The sequence below is a fragment of the Lissotriton helveticus genome, chromosome 7, assembly GCF_964261635.1.
Source record: "Lissotriton helveticus chromosome 7, aLisHel1.1, whole genome shotgun sequence".
NCBI classification, from domain to species: Eukaryota; Metazoa; Chordata; class Amphibia; order Caudata; family Salamandridae; genus Lissotriton; species Lissotriton helveticus.
This window is the reverse complement of record NC_136068.1, coordinates 1,248,952,100-1,248,979,342: the sequence shown is the minus strand read 5'-3', so window position 1 is coordinate 1,248,979,342 and position 27,243 is coordinate 1,248,952,100. Positions and strand designations below refer to the sequence as shown.

Genomic DNA, 27,243 nt, shown 5'->3' with positions numbered 1-27,243 from the left:
GTCAGAGGGCTAAGCACATGACAATCTCTTACGAAAAATACTACAAGTCGCACAAAATTACAATGGTGACCTAGGGGCACGACAAACCATATACTAAGTAAGTGGAATGTGAAAGTCGATAAAAGGAATGGAGCTGTCCAGAGGCTGTAGGATCGCTGGGACCACACTATACTAACTTCAGGTAAGTAATAGGAGGCCCACGGAACGCGTGTGCAGAGTGTGAACTCACACGCGAGATGCATAACAACGTCTATGGACAGTACAGTTCAAGTTAAAGGTGAGTACGGACAATCCTGACTAGGTAGGACTAAAACGACGGTGGAACTGGACACTAGGACAGTTAAACTACCCTTGAGCACCGAAATGCTCTTGTTACCTCACCCACGGGCTGCGGGTGCATAGGTGTCAAAGTGCGTCGGGTTCTCTCGTTGAAGTCAATGGAGCCTGAAAGAAAAGATGCTGCAGGCGACCAGGAGGAAGATGTCCGGTGCAATCCAAGGGTGGATTGTTGAAGAAGGAGACCTGAAAGCAGAGGGGACAATGTTCACAGTCACTAGCCAGTGACTGGAGTGGAACCAGGAAGGAACCAAATGTCGTCGTCGCGATCAGGTGAAGAGTGGACGCTTGACTCTGCAGCCACGTGGACCAGGAGGTGTCTTCGACGACCAGGATGGAGGCACGAGCTGTCCCACGCAGGCTCTCGCTGTCGGCGGTGTCGGATCCGGGCTGGGACTCAACAGGCCTTGGCAAAGGCAACCCACGCGGTGAGTGAAGAAAGCGTCTGGTGCGGACTAGGAGAGTCCGGGGTGCCCCTCTTTTGGAAGGGAGCAAGGGCCAGTCTGGAGCAACCAGACCAGCAGTGAAGATTCAAAGGTTCGTCGTCTAGGAGGCCACTAGCCAGCCGGCAAGTGGCCAGACAACGCGTCGAGCAGCAACAAAGCAGAAGGGCCCCACGCAGATCTCGTGGATGCTGGAGGGCTGATCTTCGGTGCAGGGGCTGCTCGGGGTTGGGGCTTCTCAGTCCCCAAAGCACTTGGTCGAGTTTACCTCGGGAGTCGTGCTGGAAGCGAAGTGCAGGTTCGTTCAAGATGGCCGGTCCCACGTGTCTCGTCGCACCCACGGGTCTCAGCTTTGCTGTAGATGTAGGTTGAGGTCGGAGAGGTCTGGGAATCCGGGTCTCGTCGGGCTCTGAAGTCTGGATCCTCGAGGGAAGACGACAAAGTGAAGCCGCTGGACGCTTGATGGTGCCTGCAGTTGCAGGGTGGATACTCCTTGTCCACAAGGGAGATTCTTCAGTCTTCTGTGGAGCAGAACGTCGAAGGCCAGAGTTTCTTCTTGATGAATAGTTCAGGATAATCTAATTTGGAATGGGACCAGCTCCTACCTTTATTCTCCTAAAGGGGGCTGCACTACTGACTAGGTCCCTCCCCTGGGTGGGACCAGGAAGGGGGGTGGCTACCAGAGCTGGGGCAGGGATGCCCCAGCAACTGGTTTGAACCGGTGTATGCACAGGGCACCTTGTGTGCCCCAGGCATGTCTCATTCCTTTCAGGCCTCCCTACCCCAATACACAAAATCCTGTCTGGGGTGGTGCTAGCACCTCCCAAGGCAGGAAACCCTTTGTCCAAGCCATCCTCGCTGGAAGGACTCCCAGCAGCAGGAGGTCAGACTTGTGTCTGTGGTGGCCGCATCCATTTTGTGATGCTGAGGCTCGAGTTAACTTTAACCGGGGTTCACAGTTACATACATGTCGTGTCCCTCTAGAAGGGTGGAATGGTACCCCCCGTCGCCAGAATTGGCGAGGGGGTAGTATTCCAAATCGTATGACACCTTACTCGACATGTTTTGATAATGTTATACCAGAGTTGGCATTTAACCGCGAGGTTGATAATGCACTTAAGAGTATATGGTATAGCGTTATCGTGGAACAGCTATTAGGACTTGGTTCCGCAAGCTGCAAACGGGCTCAGCTCATGCCAGAGCACCATCTCACATAATTCCAAGCACTCTGCCTTCAGGATTGATAAGGCCTTCCATAGGAGTGACTGATAGGGATATATGTGTCCATTTTAGGGTTAGATATAGGTATACTATATCTACAGTATATTACACCACCTTGCCCCAGCTGTCATGCAGCCAGTTGTGTCAGATTTAGATGGCCAGCCAGGGGTGGCATAATACATGCTTCAGCCCCTGGTAGGCCCTGGGTACACCTATGCCCGGGGTACAGGGACTGATGAGGTGGCCCAGTACCAATTGGTAAATGCACCTAAAGTACATGGATGTCAATTTAGAGTGAGAACAGCTAGGCTGTGGGTCTGATTAGCAGGCCCACAGCCAGGGAAAGTCGTAAACCAGTGAAGCAAAAAAGCAAAAATCTGGGGTAACCATAGGATTGCAGACCCCACTCTCCTACACCCTTGAGCCGCTTCATAACTGTCCTCTTCGTCTTCTGACTCTTAAAACTGCATTTCTGGTTGCCATCACCTCTGCCAGGAGAGTGAGTGAGCTCCAGGCTCTATCTTCTAAACCGCCTTTCCTCTCTGTCCATCTGGACAAGGGTGTTCTGAGGACTCGTCCTTTTTTCCTGTTCAAGGTAGTCACAGCCTTTCACATCGGGCAGTCCATCACCTTGCCCACCTTATTTCAGCTTTGGCATCCCTCGAAAGAGGAAGAGAGGCTCCACTGTCTCGACCCAAAACGTGCGCTCTCCTATCTAGATCGCACACGCCAGTTCCGGGTGGACGACCAGCTCTTTGTTGGTTACGTGGGCACTAAGAAGGGACGGGCGGTGCACAAGCAGACCATCTCTCCGTGGGTCGTTTTGGCATCAAGGTTTGCTACTGCTTGGCAAAAAAGGAGCCTCCTGTTGGGCTGCGCGCCCATTCTACTCGGGCCACCGCGGCTACTACTGCCCTGGGTCGGGGAGTCCTCTTGCAGGACATCTGCCAAGCAGCTAAGTGGGCCTCGCTGCCCACGTTTTCTAGGCACCTACTGCCTGGACAGCCAAGTCCAGAGAGATGGCTTTTTCAGCCGTTCCGTTCTCCAGGACTTTCTGGTGTGATCTTGGTTCGCAGTCCCACCAGCGGGGTTGGTATTGCTGGGGTATCTATTCTAAGGTAAGGAATCTAAGACTAACGTGTTTCTTTCAGATGTACAAGTTACTTACCTTCGGTAACGATATATCTGTAAGAAACATTAGTTAGTGTTAGATTCCTCACCACCCCACCCATCCTCGCCGTTCTGTGAACCGATATCTAGGGTTAAGGACATCCCTTTCAGGGCCCTAGTTTCATGGCACCAGTGCCTGTTTCTATCATGGCTCTGCGTTACTGGCGCGGAAAGCTACGTACAGAACTGATGTCAGCGCGCGAGGGCGGCGTCTAAGTACTCTGACGACTTCATCCCGGCGATCACGACGCCGATGACGGACGCGGAGCCACAGACCACGCCTACCGACGCTCAGGGGTACTGCTGACAAAAACTTTCCTGATCCAGTCTGACGCCTGGGGATATTCTAAGGTAAGAAATCTAACACTAACTAATGTTTCTTACAGATATATCGTTACCGAAGGTGAGTAACTCGTGCATTGGCTCTCACACACAATTTTAATACATGCCTTACAGTCTAACAAAGCGAGAAGATAAATGCTGACATAACCTGACCCATACTAGGGAACCCATATAGGATACTGTATAATCAGTGGACGGTAGGATTCTTGGATGTTTCCCAGTGCTGGAGGTGGAAACCACTGATGTGCTGTGCTAGACATGGTGCGGTTTCATCATTCTATATAAGTTCATGAATGTTTGGCAATTGCATAGTAGTTTTGGAATATTTATTTAAGGGGGTTTTATGTCTGTTTACAAAGCGTGTACAACAACCACTGCAGAAACTTCAGATGTCCATGACATACATTTGTTGTGTTGTGAAGCACTGTATAAACATATCTGATAGAGACTACTAGCCACAGATTCCTTAACGTAGAATTATCCCCAGGCGTAAGACTGGATCCGTAAAATTTTCTTTGCCATAGCATCTCTGCGTGCCGGGTGGCGGTACCACGTGACTCCGCCCTGACGTCGCCTGCGGGCTTGATGTCAGCAAGGTCACATAAGCCCCACCCCGCCGACGTCAGTTTTTTACCTTTTCCGCGTGAAACACAGATCTGGATCGTGTGCTTGGCCTGTTTTAAGGCCTTCTTTTCACGCTTTGCGTTGAGGAACAGTATGCGAATGCCTTCAGGCTTCAAGACGTGTACTTCTTGTGCACGTCAGATGTCAGCGACGGACCCTCACCCTATCTGTGTGTGGTGTTTGGGCGAGCACCATGACTCTACGGACTGCAACGCTTGTCAGCACCTCAAACCGAAGTCCCGGTGTGAGCACCGGATGAAATTGCTATCGGCCCGCTTGTCCAGGTCAGTGTCGTCCCAGCATCCTTCCCCTACCTCAGAAGCCAGGAGCTGCCGTTTCCGACTGCGGCATCGCCCTTCGCCACGGCCCCAAGGGCGTCGCTCGCCAGCTGGTTAGTCCTGCACCTTGTCTCCGAGGCCCTATCCTTGTGCGGCGGAGGACGCGTGTTCCCCTTGCGACGTGTGCCCTCGCTTGTCGTCACCCTACCCTCCGTTCCCTGGCGTCGGGGCGACTAGGGCTCAAATGACAGCCTATGCTGCGGCTCTGCAGGCTTCTTTGTCCCCTCCTGAGACGTCCGCGGATCCCCTGCCTCGCGCATGGCCTTCCACGGAGTCGCCGGCAGCTCCGACCCCGGCACCGACAGGTTCGAATTCAGGTTGTAGGAGGGTGGTGTCGTCGAGGTGCGGTCCTGCGGGGCTCCCCTCTTCGACCCACGGCCTCCCTGCCTCACCGCAAATACCTATGGGGATCCCTGTGGCGTCACAGGAGAACGCCGGGACTCAGGGCTCGCCACCGAGTCCCACTCGGTCCTGTGGGCAAGCTTTCCTTGCCTTTCCGGCCAGGCTTTCCTCCCCGGTCCTGGCAGTGCCACGGGTGGAGGCCTGGGCCTGGGGTGCTTTCCCGAGTCCCTCTCGATTCTCTACCCAGGCGGCTGCCTCGTGTGAGGTCAAGCCGGCGCCTTTTTGATGCCGTTCCTTAGCCGACCTGTCTTAGTTTGCAGCTGTCACCCACGGAGGAATTGCTTTCTTCCCTGCAGTGCCCTATGGAGCCCACTGTTGCCTTCATTCGGGCTATTTCCACAGCCGCTGGCATTCTGCAGATGGGTGACCCCGTCACCCCATTGCCTACGGATCACCTGCTGAAAGTTCTCCGCTAGGGCTCTGGGGGGCGGGAGCTGCTTCTCTCCACAACTCTCTTCTGGGGGGCGTCCTGGCATGGGTGATCTGGTACCTCAGCAGCTCCTACACTGCCACCGTCCTGCTCCGCATGACCCAGTCTGTCTTTCCTTCCACCCTTCTACTCAGGGCCGTCTTCTGCGAACTGCCTTTCCTTCTTTGCCCTTGGTGTTGTTTCCTCCGTCACGGGAGGCCCGGTGGTTGGATTCTTAGAGACAAAACATCTTTGCTTCCTCCAGTACTGCTTTGCGGGCGCTCAACACCCTTTGTGTTTTGGCCAGGGCTACCTCCAGCCTGTGGGATTCTGTGGATTCCCTTCTGTCTCGTGTTCCCCACGAGGGTGCTAGCACTGATCTACGGCACCATGTGTTGGACGGTCGGGAGTTGGCTGCGTTTATTCTACGTGCTGCCTTAGATGTTGCTGATGCTCTCGGCTGTGCTATGGCCACCTCTGTGGCCCTCCGTCGCCATGCTTGGTTGCGGGATGGTGTTTTTCCTGAGAATATTAGGGAGCGTCTGGTTGACATGCCCTTTGATGGGGTGCTTTTGTTTAACACCCAAGCGGACTCCGCCATTCAACGTCTGCTTGCGGTGCTCCGTCCTCCTCCCCCTCCATAAGCTTGGCTTGTTGATCCTCCGGGGCTTGATGGGAGGCGTTATCCCATGTTTTTCCTGGAATCTGGTGTTGTGAGTGGCCCGTTTGTATGTTCTGTGTGGTTTGACATGCATTCGGGGTCCCTAGGTTGGCCCCTCTCGCTCTCTCTTCTTTGTTGGCGGCTGGTTCAGCCCCTCTGGCAATTGTGTATTTTTTGGCTGACTGATAAGCCGTCTGTGGTTCTAACCGCAGGTCCTTATGTTCTTGTTCTCTGATGCAGGATTTTTTCCCTAAGAGTGGTTCCCATGTTTTCTTTGGGAGGTGACTTACCCTAAGTGGGGTTCTTGTAGCTATTGTATAGCTCTGTCCTATGCTGGAAGGGTGTGGACTCCCCCTTTGCTGGTTCCTCGCCTTTCCTGGTGTTACTGTATACCGCTGGTGCAGTTTCTTTGCTTTTGTCTGGACGTAGCTTGCGCTGCTCCAATTTCTGTCCTTTTCAGTATCCGCTGCATCGCTGGACCGGCTTGGCATGCCGTCTGCGGCATTGCGCTGTGGTGTTTCCGCCCTTTTTTGTCTGGCGTTTCGGCCTGGTCCTCTGGTGTTTCAGGGGAAATTGGATTTCCTAATTTTTTCCTGTGTTCTGGTGGACGGCCTTATCTGTCCTAAGTACATCTCCTCCTTTCTTCTGGCTGGTCCCACTTCTTTCGTGGGTCAGTTTTGTCTGGAACGGTCTCCCTTTAGGGGTTGTTCTGGATTTCCCTGGCCTTTGTCTTAGTCTTGCCCTCGGCTTGGTCTGGACGCTCAGCTTCATGGTACTTGCCAGCTGCCGGCTATGCACGCCTGCTCTTTCTGGTCCACAGCAGGGGGCCTTTGCGTGTGCTGTTTTGCTCCTGCCTCTTGTTCTGCTGGAGCCTTGCGAGACAACGTCTCTCTTCTCACGCCTGCCTTCCTGACTGTGGTGCCGTTCCAGCTGTCCCCTTCACTGAGTGTTCTCCTGTGGAGGGCTTTGCCTCCATTTCTTCCTCTTCTCCTTGGAGTTTGGGGTGATTCTTTTCTTCCTCGGTACTCCTTTGCCATTGTCTGTCCCTCCCGGGCTGCCTGGCGGATGTCCCTGGTACCTTTGACGGGCTTGGGGTATCCTGGCCTCCCTTCACCTCGTCCTTGCTTCCTTCTGCCTGGTGGGGCTGGGCAGCCCTTCTTGTCCCCATTACACATCCCCTGCTGGGGCCCTGTGTTTCTTCCTACTGGGAGGCTCTCTCGCAGGCCGTCCTCCTCCTCCTCCTCCTCCTCCTCCTCCTCCTCCTCCCTTCTGGGTATGGCTAGGGTATCTATTCTACATTAAGGAATCTGCGGCTAGTAGTCTCTTTCAGATCTACAAGTTACTTACCTTCGGTAACGATGTATCTGGTAGAGACTATTCTAGCCACAGATTCCTTCACAACCCGCTCGTCCTCCTCGTTCTGCAAGGACCTTCAGCTTGGTCTTCTGCAGTCGCCTGCCTCAGAGTGGTTTTATCTTCTGCGAGTGCCCTCTTTCACTTTCTCCCTAATGGGATGCATGTTCTGTTTGTTTGATCCACTCCTTCCTTTCTGGTGATTGGTTGGTGGGTTCATGGGTACTTCTGCGTCCCTGCATCCTGGTCTTCCAGTGTGGGGCCTAATCATGCTCTTCTCCCTTTTTCATTGCTTGAAATTTCTGACTCCTATGCAGTCCTCTGAGTTGGAGTCTCTTGGCTGTGCCGCGACCCTTAGCTCTTTACAGGGAGTGCGCCTCCCCTTCTGGTGTTGTCTTGGGGTAAATTGTCGTTACTCTTCTGTTCTGGCCTTGTTGTCCCTTTCTGTTTATAGACTGGGGTTGCAGGCCTCTTTTGTCTGCTGTGACGTTTTTCACATGCTCTTCTGCTCCCAAGGAGGATGTTGTATTTGCTTGCAGGGTTGCTTCGCAGTAGCTGTGCCCTGCTCTTCCCTTCTTTAACTTTCGGTGCCACAGTGTCTGGCACTCTCGCGGATGGTGCTGTTCCTCACCGTTTGTTTATTCCCTTTTCTGTTTATCTGATTTTTTTCGCACACTGTTCCCATATTCTCACAGGTTTTGTTTGTGATGGCTCTTCCTTGTGGCGCTGAAAAGTTTTCCGAAGAAAACTGATGTTGGCGCGCCGGGGTGACATTGCTGACATCATGCCCGCGGATGACGACAGGGCTGAGTGTCCCCCCCACCCTTCCCCCCCCCCTCCTCCCCCTGGTGCGTAGAGATGCTATGGCAAAGAAAATTTTCCGGATCCAGTCTTACGCCTGGGGATAATTCTACTTTAAGGAATCTGCGGCTAGAATCGTCTCTTCCAGATACATTGTTACCGAAGGTAAGTAACTTGTACTTCTACAAAAAATTCAACACAGTTCGAATTTCCAATGCTCGTTCATGGTAATAGTGAAACAGTGAACTTCCATAAAATATGTAAGCAGAGTGTACTTTTAATTTTACATGTGAAACAAGCAGGTGTAAATTAATTAGAAGACTTTACAAAATGTTAAAACAAATCTGACAAGGGGCTTTATATCATACATAACACCTTTGGCCAGTCCTGGCCTTTTAGCCAACATCACTTTGCCATCTGGGGCTTTGAATCCATAATGAAAGCATCACAAGAAAAACTACAAGCATCATAATGCAACTTACCTCTGGCAGAAAAGCCAGGAATGGCTGATCGTATTGTATGTCTTAGTACCACTTGATATAGTTGTAAAATGCTAAATGAAATTTAGTTCCTGACTTTGTTGTTTATTTTTTTTGCAGTCAAGGGTTAAACAGCCCAGAGGGTGAGACGACAGAGATGGCCTTTCAAATGTAAATGCAAGCATCTCACAATGGCATGAAGAAAGGTGTTCTTTACCAGAGCAATGATGTGCTGACACCCTTCTTCTCAAGCTTTTCCTCTTCCTAGAGTTTGGTCTGATATAGATGGAGCACATGTTACACCAGTGTGAAAAGGTGCAGCACGTGCTGCTGGTACTGCCCTCTAGGGCCGCCAGTGTTGCTTTTGGAGCCATTCGTAATGTGAGGTCCCTGTAGTACAAAGTATCCAATTGAAGAAAATGTTACTTCCTATGAACAGGCATCCTATAGCTAACCCGAATCAAAGAGGTGTGCACTGGCAGGGTCTTCCTGTCTATCTCAGAATGAAAGGTCGCTCAGCCTTTCCTAGAATAGGATGCCCTGCCTGCCTGCTAAAACGAATTCCTTAACGACCTCTGTGGCAGGTACGGTGACATGTAATCTACAAGGCAGGAGGGTGCTTTATTATACAGCCAGAGAAAGGTTCTCTGTTCCCCAACACCCCTCCCTACTACACCAAGCTGTTCTAAGAGCCCAATGCCAGTTATAGAAAATCCTAAATCTGACTCCGAGTCTTAGCCACTCTCTTGTCTTCTTCCCTTTTTTGGAACATTACTTATGGATATTCAACATCCTGATCGCACCATGACCCCTCTACCTTGTTCAAGAAGGTTGGAGTCTACTCTTTTGTCGGAGAATAGGGCAAAAGACGCATCCACCAATCATAACCTAGAAAAAGGGCCACATCAACCCATCCAGTTATTATAAATTTGACAGAGGGAGATGATGCATCATGATTGGTCAGGATTCCTTCAACCCCTAGTTAAGGTTCAATTTCCATTCTGTCAGTGGTCAAACTGGGAATCGGGTAGAAGCCTCCATGCCTACTTTTAGGTCTCACCTGCCAGACTCTGTAAGGTCTCTGGTTGCGAAATGGCCTATTGTCCACTTACAGTGGGCTTCGTCCCTGTTCATTGCTTACAATTGGTTGGTTTTATTGTCACTTACATTTGCTTGGGTTTTATTTATTAGCTTCTGTCAGCTCTCCTTCTTTTTGTTGTATTTGTCGCTCCAGTGGAGCATAGCCTCTTTACTTGTACCCTTCCACTTCTTCCTTTTCAGGCACTACCTTTTTTTTGGGGGGGGCAGCACTCTATGAGAGTGCATGTGTTTTCCAGCTGTCTCCCTCGTGTTTTCTCTTCCCCCCCCAAGCACAGTCCATGTTGCTCTGTCTTTTTTGCCTGTTGGCTTTTGCACACTCCCCCATATTGCTTTGTCACTTGTGTGCTTCTCCCTCAAGTGCTACTTCCCCTCTTGCCTGCTCTTCTTTCCTTAGTGCTGCATTTCCCTCCAGCTCCCTGTTGCTGCCCTCCTCTCTCTACGCACAGTATTTTTTAAAAATTACTTACAATATTTTTTGTCTTTGCCATTTTTTTTATTTATGGTGGATCAAGGTGCAAATTGCTACCAGCTGTCTCTATCAGAATTACTTTTGCACTACTTCTGTTTCTTTTAAAAAAAATTACCAATCCATCTCGGAATAGTAAATAAATCGGAAAGGGCATCCACATTATTTTATAGGCATGCATTTGTCATTGCACTTTTTTTTTATTTGCACACCTTTTCAGCATATTTTACAACATTGTTAAAAAGACATTGACAAAGCCAGTGCTTGTTTTCTTTGTCTAGTCAGAAGGGGGGGGTACACAATAGGGGTCATGTTACATGGCTCAAGAGGTAACTGTTCATAGAAACTGCAGAATTCTTAGCTTACTGTGCAGGCAGTCAAAATATTGACCTACTTTATAGTTCTGCCTGTTGGAGCAACTGTGATAAATACTGTGAATGGAAATAAGCCAGGATTTACGGAAAAAAACAAAACATAAGGGACCCAAATGTAACAAACCAAATAGGTTGTGCAGAGAAAGACTAACATTGAATGTTCACTCAAGAACCCTTGGGTAAATTAAGATACAAAGTATACTTATTTGTGTGATGCTACCTGACAAGGCTATTGTTGGGAAGAAAGGTTTCTGGGTCCAATCTGGTACCTGGGGATATTCCTAAAGTGAGGAATCTGTGGAGAGATAGGAAAGCCTTCAGAAATATCATAACCTAAGGTGCGCACCTTTTGTTTAGGATTTTAAAAATGCGTCTAATGTTTTCTCAAAAAAAAGACCTAAACAAAGAGATATAAAGTTTTTTTCTGAAATGATATAAAATTCATTTTCTAGAAATCGTTTGATGCACATCCAAGGAAAGAAAGTCAAGTGAGACAACTGGCCTGGGTAGGTGACGGTGTTTGGGTTTCTATTCGTCTCGATTCTACACTTCGCCTTTATCACGCGCACACTTATCAGCATTTACAAGATGTGGATATCGAACCCTACGTAAGCAAGATGTTAGGTAAGATATGTATCTTGAGGTAACAATTCAATTGATCATGATGGACCAGAATATATATTATACTTTGACTTGTAAAAATAAAATAAGGTTGGACATTTGTCAGCTATTTGCACTGGTCATTGGTAAGTATTTTGTGTTGTGACTTCAATAGAGAGGCAATATATTTTTTTCTTTAACATTGCATTGAGTTTACTATCATGTAAGAAGCACGTAAACTTAATTCAGATATAATAATTTTTGTAATATTAGATTAAATCGTAGCCTTTCAGCCATTATACATATTTTTTATATTGTCACATTTCATATTGACTATTTGGACAGTTAAAATATCACATACGCTATTCACCTCTCATGCAGTTGGTGCTCAAAAATTCATTGTGAGAACAAAAGACATGTGGTAAACCTTCTCTTATTAAAACAATTCTTTCACCTCAGCTTTTCAAAGTCACTCGCAACAACTGCAAATCACTGACTTCTCATAGTCTGGAAATGAAAATAAAGTCAGTGTGGCACAACTCATCAGCCAGTCTGAAAAGAAATTACAATTGTACATTAACTGAAACACAGCTGGACCTTCTAAAATTGAATTACAGCCCTGCAAAACATTGAAACATTTCCCCTAAGATTTAAGTAACCTACTTATTGTTTTACCAGCAAAATATTCCCATGTTTGCATTATTTAAAATACACCTATCAACTATCTTTTAAATATACTTTGCGCTTCTTGTAACTCTATTTCTGTGTAAAGCAGTCCGCCACTTCATTGTGATATGCATAATAAGCCACATTTGACTTATAATATTTTGACATCTATAGTTTATAGTAAATTATTGTATCTAAAATAAATGGCAAGTAATGACCAGCTGATTATACATGCTTTCTATATATTTTGTTTGGAAGGTCACTATGAACCATCCTAAAAAATATACCTCCACTCAAATCTTTTGTTATTTTATTCCTGCTAAATAATGATATATTTGAGGAAACTGGAATTGAGGGAAGAAACTCGAGACTATGCAGTGTTTCAATTCACCCAATTCAGTTTCCAATAACCCTCTTCCCTTCTTTAAACAGACATGTAGGCCGGATTTCTCGAAAAATGAAAGTTAGGCTCACAGAACATATAAGCACTATCAGGACAGCTAACATCAAATCGAGTCTGGCGGCACATTGGGCAGAACAAAAACATACTATTCCTCAATTACAGTACACCATACTTGAGAAAATCACAGTGATACCCCATACTGACGCTCACAAGCATTTGGTGCAAAGAGAAACATACTGGATACGTACTACTGTATGGTCTAAATGACAAGTTAGAAATGGTCTGTTTTTTGTAAATCGTGTTAATGACTGACGTGTATTTCATTGATGAATTGTTTTACCACCATTCATCCGAAATAACAATGTACATTTGGTGCTTTCAAGCTTCACACGTGTCCTGCTCAGATCGATGGATACAGCTTTCTGATATACCAATAGTTTTTTCTCTGTGCGCATGCATCACACTGATACACATTGTTTATAGCTATTAGATTGGGATAGAGACCAGAATCCGATTAGAATATCTGGATTTTTCCCTATGACTATAGGGAGACACATTGCGCTCTTTGATGTGATAGGTATTGATGGATTTCGTCCGCATGATCACAGAGATACGCAGTTAGCTCACCCAGTTACTTGCAGGTACAGTTGTTCTCATTATGCACAGGTTCTAGTGACTTATCCATGTCATCATTTCTTCTAAATCTTTTCAGTTCTGATAAGATTTCCATCTTTGTTCCTCACTTTCCTCACATTGACTTTTAGTTTTTTAACACCGTCTGTTTTAGATTCTAATTTCCATAAATATTGTTTATAGCCATTAGATTGGAATGACTATAGGGATACTCATTGTGCTCTTTAATCTTAAAGGTATAGATGGATTTCGTCCGCTTGATTACCGAGATACACAGCTAGCTCACCCGGTTACACGTAGGTACAGTTGTTCTTATTATGCACAGGTTCGAGTGACCTATCCACGGATTTTTTCTACATTTCCCCAATTCTGGTAATATTTCCATTCTTTATTTGCTTTGACTTTTAACACTTTAACTCCATTATTTTTAGATTCTAATCCTCACACTACTGACTAGCTATAGCCTGTTGTCCACATGCATCATTTCTAGCGCTTTTACTTTTAGCGCCATTTCCAGTTTAAAAGCACTGGGATAGATGCAGTCAGGTTGTAGGCGGCATACTGGAAGGAGGTCAAAGGGGCAAGTCTGGTGTGATGATTCTGTAAGTAGGCGTTGTTTTTAGAGTGGGTGCACTAGAGCTTTGGTAAAGATCGAGCAATTAGTGACTCGTTTTCATGTTCCCTTTAGTTTGGATTGATAATCCAGGACGCACTGTTGCTGTTCCTGAGGCTGATATATATATATATATAGACAAGCATTTGCAATGCAATCGGTCTCGCAGTTACACAAGTTTGAGCTACTGGCATTGTAAATAGCTACGCCTTTTATTTTGGTATTGGTTTTTAAATCATAAATAAAAGACATTGTCATTTACAATGGCAATAGCTTAACCCGCGTAAACGTGAGACCTCTTGCATTGAAAATGCTTTTATTTTTTGGAGCACCTGCCATCTCAGGTTCAATGTAAACCCATAATTTTGTTGATGCTATATATCCAACAGGATACATATAGATAGCATTTTATTTCCGTAGAATATAGTTCCTAATGTGGTTCCTGCTGCGATATAGTTGTCCAAAGACATGTTGGTAACAAAACCATGTTTGATTTTAGAACCAAAGTGCAAGGCTCACATATTTTCCTACAGAGCTATCAGTCAATGCTGTAGATAGGCCCTATTTTACAGTAGCACTAGCTGGGCACTAAAAATCAGTAAAAGGTTGATCAACTGCCTTCCGGTAAAAACCAAGGGTGGGCAGGTCCAGTTGTGGACTGGGGGTTTTGTGGCCTAGGACGTGGAAATTATTCATCGCCTGTGCAGGCGACCACCGCCCGCTGCAGGGGATGACTTCACATGCCATGGCAGCAGGTTCATAATCTAACTTGGAGGGGGTGGCTCGCAGACAGGAAGGTACTTGTAACACAGAGGTCCGATGCTGTGGACTGCGCTGGACTTCTGGGGAAGCCAGCCCTGAGACAGCACATTCACCTACATTCACAGGCACTGAATTGGATTTCCTGCATGATCAGACTCTACTGAATACTTGTGCACGAAAGAGAACCACTCACAGGGTACGAAACATCGGGCCAAATGCAGCGCCTAGTGATCTCTATAAAGCACATGGTACAGGTAATGTTGGTGTGGCAAAGCATACATTTTCGAGTGCCATCGTGAATTTAACACCATTGATTAAAAGTGAATTGCAAACAACATGAAAGGCACATTTTAAGGGGAAGGTGCTCAGTCTCACCTTACAAAGTCAGGCAGCCTTCGTTGGGACGTGGGCAGGGCCAGCCAAACAAACAGGAAGTAACCGCCGGGGAAGACGTCCGGAACTCTGCAGCAGGCTCAATGCAGAAGTCCCGGCCCCATCAGAGGGACCGGGTAAAGAGCAAAGCAGACTGCATGGCACTACAGGCAAGACGGGGCTCCCGACTGGTGAGGAGAGCCCCGCTTCGTGCCAAGAGACGGCCAGGGAGCCTGCAGACCGAGCCGGTGAGTCAGAGCGTAATTGGATGCATTGCCGGCGCCCATTCTGTTAGCGGACCCACGCCTTGAGCGCACACATCGGCTGTCTCAAAGAGACGCCGTGAGCGTGCACATGACATGTCCGGGCCCCGTCCGATGTGCACGCGTATGGTGCGAGCATGTGTTGTGATAACGCGCCGAGCCGTACGCGTACACAGCTGATGTCTTTCACGCGCGGGCACCTATCCTGTCCCACATGCTAAGCAAGTCGGCAACAATAGGTCTCGCTTACGCGAGAAGCGCATGGCGCTGCATTTCTAGGCGAGACCGAAAAAAGGAGGAGGTAACTTTTGCTTTGCAATAATGATGAGGCTCCATGATAAGAAACTATGCAATTAAGGTTGTTTTCACCATTTGTACTTATAGGTACGACACATGAGGCATAGAATTCGAATTGGTGCATTCACCAGTGTAATTGCTTATACTGGCTGGAAAGCAACTAAGAATATTTTGTTTACAGCAGACAGGAAGTACATCCCTCTTGCATGCGAGTCATACTTGGTACCCCTTTTTTAATGGTGGTTTATGGCAATATATTTTCAATGATATTAAGTCCATGGATGTAGCATATTTTCATGAGGATCTTTCTATTTTTCAGAATAGGAATAATTGTCGTTACATATCTGGATAGGTGAGGCATTAGATGTCTTTCTGCACTCTTGTGAGTTTTTGGGTTATAAGGTGCAGTTTCATTTTTTCAACACAATACACTTAACACCATAGACTGGAATTTTGTCACAGGTTTCTTAGCGCATATGCATATTCATCTTTTTAACTCACCTCTGACTGCACTTTCACGTGTTAAGCTTGAATTATATAAATTTCTGATTAAATAATAAATACATTACTCACGGGTCCGTCTCTGATCAGCCTGTGGATTGAAATAATGAGATAGGTATCACACTGTTTTTGATTAAAGAATTTACTTTGTTACTTGCAGTGTTCCCCTGATGAAGGGTCTTCCCAAAATGCATTGGGATATGTAAACACTACGGGAAGTTGGATGCTTGAAGAATGAATTCACATCTCTTGATTTTATGTTCAATAAATAAGAAACTATATATCATCATCACCTTTGCATAATCATTGAGTGTAGAAACGTTTGTAATTTGGTTCATGAAGTTCGGCACTTTTATGTGAATAGAATGTTATTCATAAAATGTATTAAGCCTTTAAAACACTTCATTGATGATAATAATCACTGCAACTGTATAGCACCAATTTTTGGGCTGGTGAAAAGAGCACCTTTTACTCATGTAGCAATTCTTTTGTTTGCATGTTCTTTTGTAACAGTAGTGGTCCCACTCTCACTGGGTGCCCATAGTGGCGTTTTACTGTTGGTGGGACTGCCACTCTTCTTCAGATGCCTTTCCAATATATTTAAACAGATGGGGGTCTTATGTAATGTAGTCCTTCATAGGCGTGGGTGTTCATGTCAGCATGCCATTTTTACTTTTGCCTTTCATCATACTCTATTGTGTTTCTACCATGGGACTTGCAGCCAATATCCCTGCTTCTGTTTGAGTTTTGGGGCTGTAATTCTTGGCTTCATCAACTCTAGGATGGCAGATCCCCTCCAGGTCAGAAATTCCCAAGTTATCTGCTGGGCTCTTCTTTGGCAGTTGCAGTGCTCTGTCGTCCTTTCAGGTTCTGGAGTTTTTCTGCCTGTGGTGTTTCCTACCATTGCTTTATCTGTTGCCTTCAGCCTGTTTCAGTTGTAGGTGTCTTTCGTCTGGCTTGCTCTGTGGTGGCTTTTTGCTCTGGGAACATTTTGGTCTATGAATGACTGCTCTCTACCAGTGGCTTCATTTGCTGCTGCAAGTCGTTCATGATTCCAGCTCTTACAGGCTCAGTGACCACCTTCTCTTTGGTCCATGTTCTGGCATTTGTGCTCTAGCTATGCATTACTCAGTTAGGGCTGTTCTCTTCCTGGCCCAGGGTTCATCCTTAGCCTTTTTATCCTTCATTGGTTTGTATGGTCTTGATTTGCCCTCCTGGCTTTGTTGGTTTTGGTTGACCATCCTGTTGTCTTCTTGTTTTGGTTTGGATCCCCTGCAGTTGGTGTCAAGACCTTGCTTACCTGTGGCTTGGGTTTTTCAAGGACAATGGAGGTTCTCTTTACCTGAAGGCTGTAGGGCCCAGGCACTCTACTTTTGGGTGCTTTGCTTGTGCATTCATCCTGCTCTGAAGCCTTTGGGCCTTCACACAGCCTTCTTTGTCCTGTTGATTGTGATGCTTAGAATCAGCTAGTAATCTCCTTTAGTCTGAGTTCTTATGTTCCTTGTCACAGTACTCCTTATCGGCTGCGTTTGCAGACTTTTCCTAAATTGCTATTTCTTACTTGGAAATCGGAATTTTGCAATTTCCAAAATAGCTATTTCCCAATTGCAATTATAAATTTGTAGAAATCACGATCATTGGAATCCACTGTTACATACATCTTATTTTGCAATTCCCTAATAGCAATTTCTACGAATTCGCCATTTGGAAATCACAAAGTCTTATGTCCGTACATAAGGTGGTAAATTCTTTGATTTAACTGTTAAATAACCTGTAAACTAAATGCACTCCCCCTACACTGGGGCTGAACATACCTTACGGTGCAATGTATGTAGCGACCCAGCGATGTTAAATTATTTTAGCCCTCTTTGGTTGGGCCAACTATCAAATACCTATGTGTATACCTGCATCAGCAACGGTATGTGGCAATTGCATGCAGTTCCTGTAAAAGCATAATGCAGCTGTATCACTTCTAGCACATTAGGTCAGCACAAAACTCGACTGGCAGATCTGCTATACACTGGATGGAGTATTTATAATGCTACCAGTTTGTTATGTGTGTCCATAGCACAAGCGGTTATCGATTTCAGACTCTACAGAAGATAGAGATCCATTCCCTAAATATCTTTACTACCACAAAATGCCACTCAACATCACCTTTGACTACATAGCTGCGATCCTATTAGGAACCAGCCTTATGATCCGCACATCTGATCCTGTGCAGATGGGCCACCTGCTTGCGCCTGATTTATTCCTTACAGTTCACTGCAGAGCTCCTTGATCACATCATTACTAATTATTAAAGTAGCCAGATCTACTCTATAGATGATGTGGAGGTATTTTATTGAATTTGTGCATTACAAAGTGTCTCACAGCTGGTCACATCAGGACAGCCACCAGTGTGATCTCCAATGTCTCAGTAGACCCTTGACAGCAATTCTTAGAGCATCCTCACTCTTCTGTTTTACACACCACATTCTTGCACCATCATCGACTCGTTATCATAGTTTTCTTAATTAAATATATATTTAAATATTTCATTAACTCTGTAATCTATAATAATTCTAGCTCTGCACCACTTCCAGGAGGGGCCATGTTGGTCCAGCTGCACCTCTGGACATACAGCCAGTATATTAGGCGACAACCAGTGCGCTTGCTTCTGTTCCTGTTTTACAGCGCCTCTTTAGCATGGGGCTAGACTGCTGTCTGCTTCTCACCATGACATTTCTCAGAACTAAACAATGACTAGATCAAATATCTCCTCTAAAATGCTTAAATTTCAAGCTTTTCCACAAGTACTGCACAATGATGTCCCTTTCATATCCACATGATATCTGCATGCTTGGGTCAGAGGGTGATGTCGCAGCTGGTGATTCTTGTGCCATGCACCCGAAAGCTGCCTGGGAATCGGAGGTCATGTTGTTTTTGGCTAAGACCCACAGGGAAATACAGAAGTGTTCACTCACAGGGAAGTCACATGTAAGAGAACAATCTCACAAAAGGCCTTTCCACAAAAAACTCAAAAATGGCAATAGCCGATCAAGGTATCAGTGGAATTTGTGGATGCTGAGCTCTCCCTCGTCGTTCCAAAATCCAGGTTTTGGGACCCCTCAGCAAACCCTATGCAGGTCGAAGCCTTCTGGTTTGATATGTTGGATCTTTTCAGAAAGACTCCTGAACCCTCTGGACTACCCCACAGTGGGAGTACAGTCCAATGGATTTTTGGCCCCAACAGCTCCTCAGGTGGTGCGTCAATGGGGTTCGACCCTATTCCCTAAAAAAAAGTTGCCTGCCAAGGTGCTGTTTAGTCAGATCCTGCATTAACACTGACACAGAGGTCCTTCACGTGGCCAACCATGATGCTGCTCCTGAATTTGTTGACTTTGGATGATATTAATTGTGTGATAGGAGAAAAAGTTCATGCAAACTTTAATGACGTTCCTTTGACAGAGCGTTTTCCTAGGTTTCAGAGAGTTGACTGGCTGGAGGAGTTTTACAGCTTCGATTCCAATGGCTTATCGATGCCTAAGGTTATGGCCATACAGAAGATGGTCATTCGGAGGCTGATAAGCCCCATCCCACTTATAATACTGAAGTTGGCTTATAACTGGACTCAATGTCCTAGACACTTAAAATAGCAGGACCAGTAGTAGCACTTCTCAGTTCTACCTATTGATTCCTTCACTTGTTCTTGTTCAATTATGTAAGCAATCTTTTAATTGACTTTCTGGGTGCATGATGCAGTGCTTTGGTTGGCACTTATCACTTTCATAACATTTTTGACTTGTAGAAAATATTCTTCTGCCCATATCTTGCATTCTCTTGCTGAATGGCCCGAATTTCTTTACTTATGGTCTTGACTCATTGTAATCCTTTCTCATAATCTGATTTCCACACAGTTGTAATGAGTTGGGATCTCAATTACCACACTTATCTCTTACATTTTATTTCATTTTATTTAGGCAAGATTAAACCCAAACAATTTATTTGTAATTTCTAAAAGGTATATTGGTCATATTTATTTGTATTTCATTCATCAAGGCTTTTCTTCGAATAGTTATGGGACTAGTCAATTAACTTTCCTTTGTCACAGTTCCTTCCACTGCTTCACAATGCATTTTGCACTGAAAGCGCATCAACAGGGAACTATTTCACTCTAAGTACTGATATAAAAAAATTGGGGGCCTAAAGGAATTACTATATTTTGAAAAGGAAATTCTAAACATCTGATAAACGTCATATTTGGCATGTTCTGCAGGCCAACACTGAGGGCAAGGACGTTCTGGTGTGCACCAACCGATTCTGTAGGTTGTATATAATTAGAAAGTAATAGTTGTTATAGTTTCCATTTAATCCACAGTTTGGTGTCATCAAAAGAGCTACGTGCCTCAAATAGTGATTCTGCCACTAGTTTGCGATCTCTGATAATATTATGTAAATGACTTGTTCAGATTACACTCCCTAGAAATCACCACAACTATTTGGAATTGCAGGACTGTTCCTTGGTTACTGTTCCAGGATTTCTGTTTAGAAAATTAAAATTAATTAGCAAATTTGTTAAAGAAATGTAAATATCTCTACATTTTTCATTGTATGTTCAGACTGGAATGAGTTATTGAGGCAGGGAGTACTACAGCTCCTAGGCCTGCATCTGCCACAAAATCCCATTGGTGTGCAAAAATACCAAAGGGATACATGTGTTTAAACAATCATATGCTGATGTTTTTTTTTAAATCCTCTAGCACATAGGTATGAAAACAGCCCTGCAGTGAAAGGGTAATCACTAAGCACGATATAGCAATAGAGTGGGGGAACACGCGCTGCTCCAAAAAATTAGTTTGTGCGTGGGGATAGAACTGTACACAGAGGCAGAAAGGTTGTCGACGAAATTAAAGCAAATATGGAGACCCTGGCAAGGATGGGAGAAGATGAGACATCCTAATGAATTAACTGCTAGGGAACGTATTCAGCAGCAGAAAAATAGGGCCTGGGCCTATCTGATGGACAATTGGCATAACATTCAGTGAGTCAACTGTGAATGATTTACAATAAGAAGTTACTGATTCATAACTAAAGAAACGGTTACAAACTAATATGCATAGGTGTAGACCGAAATAAGCAACTTAGAAAAGAGATTGCATATCTAAAAACGAAGAATAAATTAAAAGCGGATCAGATTTCAAGAAACTGTCTCCATCCAATGTTAACTAGCTCGCAATCTTAACTGTGCTTTCAATAAACTCCTAAGCAAGAGCAGGTATGCACAAAAAGAAGTAGTAGCAAAAACATGAGTAAAATAATGGTCAACTGTCTGAAATACACAAAATGGAAATATTTACATTAATGTCACAATCTTGTAAGTAACATCCAGTGGCTCTGACGTGGCAGATATTATGAAACTGTTTCATGGAGGCCTAGATACAGTAATGCATCTTCTACCAAAAGGATCACCACATACCTACAAAAATGCATCTGCACCTCTATCTGTATTAGAGACAGCACCCCTAATAGCAGCTCTCCGGGTACAAGTGGTCTCTCAGCCAGATCTTTCAAAACCTTTGCAAACTATTCCAAAAGACTCAATACCCAACCAAACTAACTCCCAACCTGCTTGAGTATGCTCAAAATGTTATGCATTATCCACGCCCTCACGTCTGGTCCATCTTCTTTTTTTTATTTCCTTCTGCTTCTTGTATGTTTTCTTTCTAATACACATTCATATTAGAAATGCCTCACTTCCATATTCCCATTGGAACTTAAGTAAGGCATCAAATGATTAACAGACAATGTATACAGACAACATAACTCGTAGGTCATATGTTCTACTGTACTTGCCAGTTTCGGCAGTTCCTTCAGAAATACCTTCAGAATTTAAAGAACTAAAGAGAAGCGTGTTTCATCGAACACACAATGGACTCTCACCCATGTTGGAACAGAATATTTGCTAACTTTTTCTTCGTGTCCTCTTATGAATAAATCTAAATCTTTACTATTGTCATAAGTATTATTAGAATTGCTTTTGTTATTAATATTATTATTTTTACTATCATTTTCCATGCATACATTTCTAAAAATTAAATAAAATATTTTGAACACAAAAAATATATTTATGCTCTGTTTCAGGAACTGGGAAATTGGGATTCTCTTTTGTAAGAATCACTGCACTTATGGTGTCCTGTAACCGTCTGTGGGTTGGGACCGGAAATGGTGTCATCATATCCATTCCATTGACTGAAAGTAAGTACAGTTTAAATTAATGCTTAAAAAAAAATAAAGATCATAATTGGACTTGACATTTTCAAAATAATTGTTTCATTCATATATATTAGCCAGCATGCATGTTATTTATTCAAGGCCTGTTACTCATTGGCTAAGAAAGAGCCCTATGTGGGGCTGCGTGCCCATTCCAGCAGGGCAAAGGCAGCTACTAATGCTTTGGGACGCGACATTCCCTTGCAGGACATTTGTCAGGCAGCTACGTGGGCCTCGCTGCACACGCGTACCAAGCATTACTGCCTTGACAGTCAAGTCCGGAGAGACTCCTTCTTTGGCCGTTCTGTTCTCCATGACTTTCTGGTGTAATCTTGTTTGCAGTCCCACCACCGGGGTTGGTATTGCTGGGGTATCTATTCTAAGGTAAGGAATCTATCACTAACGTGTCTCTTTCAGATGCACAAGTTACTACTTGTGTAACGATATATCTGTAAGAGCCATTAGTTAGTGATAGATTCCTTACTGCCCCACCCATCAACCCCGTTATGCGAACTGATTACTAGGGTTAAGGACATCCCTTTCAGGGCCCTAGTTTTCAATGCCCCAGTGTTCAGTATCTTGCATGGCTCTGCTTTCCTGGCGGGGAAAGTAATGTACAGAACTGACGCCAGCGCGCATGGGTGGCACCTAAATCGTCTCCGTGACATCTCAGCGCATACTACGCCAGCGACGGACGCTGAGTCGCAGGATGCCACCTGACGTGCAGGGGTACTGCTAAGCAAAACTTTCCGTATCCAGTCTGATGCCTGGGGATATTCTAAGGTAAGGAATCTATCACTAACTAATGTCTCTTACAGATATATCGTTACAAAAGTAGTAACTTGTGCATTCCGGCTACTTTCTGGTGCCCAAGAATGATATAGGCCTCTGTCCTTTTTTAGACCTGAACCCCCTCAATGCCCTCCTCTGGAAGGAGAAATGCACAATGCTTACCCTGGCCCAGGCATTGTGTGCCCTCAACCCAGGAGACTGGATGGTGGCATTGAACCTGCAGGACCCCTATTCCTGCAAGCTCATCAGCGCTACCTGCTGTACAGAGTGGCACAGAAGCATATTCAGTTTGCTGTGCTTCCCTTTGGCCACACCAGCACTCTTCCGGTGTTCAGAAAAATAATGGCGGTGGTGGCAGCAAGCCTTCAGAGGTCAGGGGTGCCAGTCTTCCCTTAGCACGAAGACTGTCTGTTGAAGGTGAGCTCACCCTAAGTATTCGTCAACCACATCCAGACTACGGCGAACTTTCTGTCATCTTTGTGGCTCACTATCACTTGCCAAAGTTACACCTAACTCCTTTTCAGACTCTCCCCTTCATTGAAGCCATTCTGAACACTGTTCAGTTTTGAACCCCCTGAGAAAGAGACTCCAGGACATTCAGGCTATAATGTCAATCTTTCAGCCTCGGTCTCGGATTATAGTTAAGTTGACTCTGAGGCTCCTGACGACCTCCTGCATTCTGCTTATCGAGGGCACCAGTTGGCATGTGCAGAATCTACAGTGGGATCTGAATTCCCAGTGGGCCCAACAGCACGGGGACCTCTTCTATCACGTTCAGATTTCAGAGGAGATTGCAAAACATTATATTGGTGATTGCTGATCTGCAATTGGACCCCTCTTCTTTACCCATCCAGAAGTCACAGTGTTGACCGATGCATTGCTCTTGGTTTTGAGTGGCCATCTGGGAGAAGTGTATATCCGAGGCCTGTCATCTCTAGCAGATTCCTGGCTCCATATCAACCTGCTGGGGATGAGGGTAATCCGCTATGCTTTGAAAGCCTTGTAGGAGAGTATGGTCTGCTTCCTATGGTCACCCCCACTTTTTGCTTTTGCTTTACTGGTTTTCGACTTAGATGTGGCTGTGGGCCTGCTATCAGACCCACAGCCCAGATGCACTCTCTCTAAATTCACACCATGTACTCTAGGTACATCCACAATTGGGAATTGGTTCACCTTATCAGCCCCTGTAGAAGTGTACCCTAGGTACTCAGGGCATAGGTGTAACCAAGGCCTACCAGGGGCTGCAGCATGTATTATGCCACCACTGGCTGGCCACTCAAACTGACACAACTGGCTGATCACTCAGCTAGGGCAAGGTCGTGTAATCACCCCTTGCTTAGGTATAGTATTCTTATATCTACCCTGATATATAGACACACCTCAGTAACCTATAAGTCACTCCTATGGCAGGCCTTAACAATCCTGGAGGCAGAGTGCTTGGTTATGTGTGAGATGGTGCTCTAGCATGAGCTGAGCCTGTCTGCAACTTTCGGAACCATGTCCTTATAGCTGTTCTATGATATCGCCACACCATATACTCTTAAGTGCATTATAATCCTCACGGTTGTATGCTAACTTTGGTTTGGCTTTATCTAAACATGTTGTGTAAGGTGTCATACGCTTTGGAATTCTACCCCCTCTCCAATTCTGGCGACGAGGGTAGCATTCCACCCTTCTAGAGGGAGAAGACATGGTAGTTCTGACTATCCCGGTTAAAGTTAACCAGAGCCCCAGCATCACAAAATGGACGCTGCTGCCACAGACACAAGTCTGACCTCCTGCTGCTGGGAGTCCTTCCAGTCATGGAGGTTGGACAATAGGTTTCCTGCCTGGAGAGGTGCGAGCACCACCCCAGACAGGACTTTGTGTATTGGGACAGGGAGGGCTGAATAGAATGAGACACTGCCTGGGGCACACTAGGTGCTCCATTCATAGTCCAGTTCAAACCGGTGCTGGGGCACTCCAGCCCCAGCTCTGGCGCGAAACTGGACAAAGGAGAGGGGATGTAACCACCCCCCTTCCTGGTCCCACCCATAGGAGGGACCTAGAAAGTAATCCAGCCCCCTTTAGTTGTATAAAGGTAGGAGCTGAACCCCAGGACTTTAGATTAATCCTGGAATCGACTTGAAACGAAACTCTGGACCCTTGGACATTCACCTGAGCTGAAGACTGAAGAATCTCCCTTGTGGCCAAGGAGTGACCACCCTGGGCAACCAGGCACCATCCAGCAACTCGGCGGCTTGCTTTGTCCCCGTTCCCGCCGGAACCCGAGCACAGAGCCTGACAAGACCTCGACTCCCGGACCTCTCTGACCTCACTGCACGACTCCAGCACAGCTGAGCCCCGTGGAAGGCGTCGGAACCCGTGGAACCAGGCAACTTGGAAAGTCTTCAACTTGCTAACAGCGCAGCTCCTGAGGCATCCTCGAAGCTGTGCCCTGGGGACTGAGACACCCCGACACCGAGCTCCACCTGCACCGAAGACCAGCCCTCCACACTCCACGAGATCTGCGTGGGGCCCTTCTGCTTGTGTTCTGCTCGACGCGTTGTCCCGGTTGCTAGCCAGTTGGCTAGTAGCCCTGTGACGACGATCCTTTTGAAAAAAATCCATCGCTGGTCTGGTTGCTCCAGACTGGCCCTTGCTTCCCTGAAGAGGTGAAGTACCTCAGACCCTCCTGGTCTGCACCAGAAGCCTTTTGTGTATCCTGCGTGAGTTGCCTTTGCTTAGGCTTGTTGGCTCCGATCTGGAAGTCGACCACTCCATCTGCGAGAACCTTTGTGGCACTGCTCCTCTCCAGCACCTGGTCGTCCTCGACGCCTCCTGGTCCGCGTGGCTGCAAAGACCAGCTTCACGACAGCACCTGATTGCTCCTCGACGACGTCTGGTTCCTTCCTGGTTCCACCCGGTCACTGGCTAGTGACCTAGACTCTGTCCCCTCTGCTTTGAGGTCTTCTTCCACTCCGATCCACCCTTGGATCCACCCGGACATCTTCCTCCTGGTCGCCTGCAGCATCTTTTTCCAAGGCTCCTTAGGAATCAACGAGAAAACCAGACACACTTTGACACCTATGCACCCGCAGCCCGTGGGTGAGGTAACGCGAGTACTTCGGTGCTCCTGTAGGGATTGACTATCCTAGTGTCTAGTTTTGTTAGTTTTGTAATCTTAGTTAGACCGGAAGTGTCCTAAATCTTCAATTACTTACTTTTTAAGTTCCTATTGACTTTCTATTGACTCTCGCGTGAGTGTACTCACACTGCACGCGCCGCCTGTTGGCCTCCTACTCCTAACCTAAGGTTCAGATAGCGTAGCCCCAGCGATTCTCTAGGCCCTAGGCCTTTCCTTTTCCCGAGTCGTGGTTCTTATACCACTTACTTAGTATATGGTTTTACGCGCCCCTAGGGCCTAACTGTAAATTATGCTATTTAAAGTATTTCTAAGAGTAACTTGTTATGTGCTTTTGCCTCTGACCTCATAAAGAGTTCAGAGGAGTGTGTTAGTAAATAAATACATATATATTTTATATATATATATCCTGTGTGGTGTCCTTTAATTTGGTATTGAAGGGGTTACATATGGTAAAACAGCTGGCTTTACACGCCCTCAAGAGTCTTTTAGCCTAAGACTGTTCTGTCCACGCTACCTCTAGGATAGCTGGTCTATAAGGTTGACTTTACAACCATCACCATAAGGGTTGTTTGGACTGGTGCAAGGTGCTCACTAGAATAGTGAACATCATATACCAGGCCAACTTCTCACATTGGTGTGCAGCGGTTGGGATTAGAGCTTGCTGTTGTTTTACCACTTGTAATCTTGAGATATCATTTGAAAGATCACATAGGTACCTGTAGGTGCATATAAAAACAAATCTTAGTATACTTAAGTTCTACTGAACTTAGCTGTTGTAGAGCCTGGGCCTAGCACACCCTGACTACAACTCCTAGAAAGGTTCTGTAGGAAAACAAATAGTGTAGGTAGGTGCAACACCCCACCTCACTAGAAACCATGTCTCATCCAGTGAACCCCAGTGGTTCTCTGCCTGAAGAAGTAGATCCCTTGAGGACTGCTTCAAGATATGAAGCCTTAGCCTTCCAAGAATTGAGACAATTGTGTACTTCTAGAAGGCTAAAACAGGGTTCAAACCCTACCCTCAAGTTCCTGGTTGAGCTCTTAGAAGAGTATGATGCTCAACAGCCACCTAAGACAGGTGTCACAGGTAGTGCAGATGAAGTCTTTCCCTCTTCAGATCATAATACTGATACTCCTGTACCAGAGGAATAAGCGGGGGTAGAAGAAGATGATTCTGATCCTGAGACAAATAGCCAGGTCCCAGTGAGAAGACTTAGCCAGACTAACCTAAGCATACATGGGAGTCAGTATGGGCAGCCCTCATACAGACCTCCAAGTGGGCTTAACCAGAGGCAGAGAAGAGGGAGGTCCCACTCCAGGGACTCTCTCCACTCTCAGGCTTCAAATGGCTCTCATGGCCTTGCTCAGTGAGGGATGACTTCCCCCTCAGAGAAGGGAACATGAGGCAAAGATGAAAGAGGATGCTCTTAGGATGGAGAGGC

The 27,243-nt window shown here is 46.0% G+C and overlaps 1 protein-coding gene across 1 annotated transcript in view; it reads left to right on the top strand.

Moving 5' to 3' along the window:
* SPAG9 (sperm associated antigen 9) overlaps nucleotides 1-27,243 on the top strand; it is a 2,066,870-nt gene that overhangs the window by 1,801,262 nt on the left and 238,365 nt on the right. Inside the window, exons 25-26 of the mRNA XM_078654422.1 lie at nucleotides 10,973-11,144; nucleotides 21,754-21,867. Coding sequence (XP_078510548.1) covers nucleotides 10,973-11,144; nucleotides 21,754-21,867 — 286 coding nt within the window. The remainder of the gene's footprint in view (nucleotides 1-10,972; nucleotides 11,145-21,753; nucleotides 21,868-27,243) is intronic.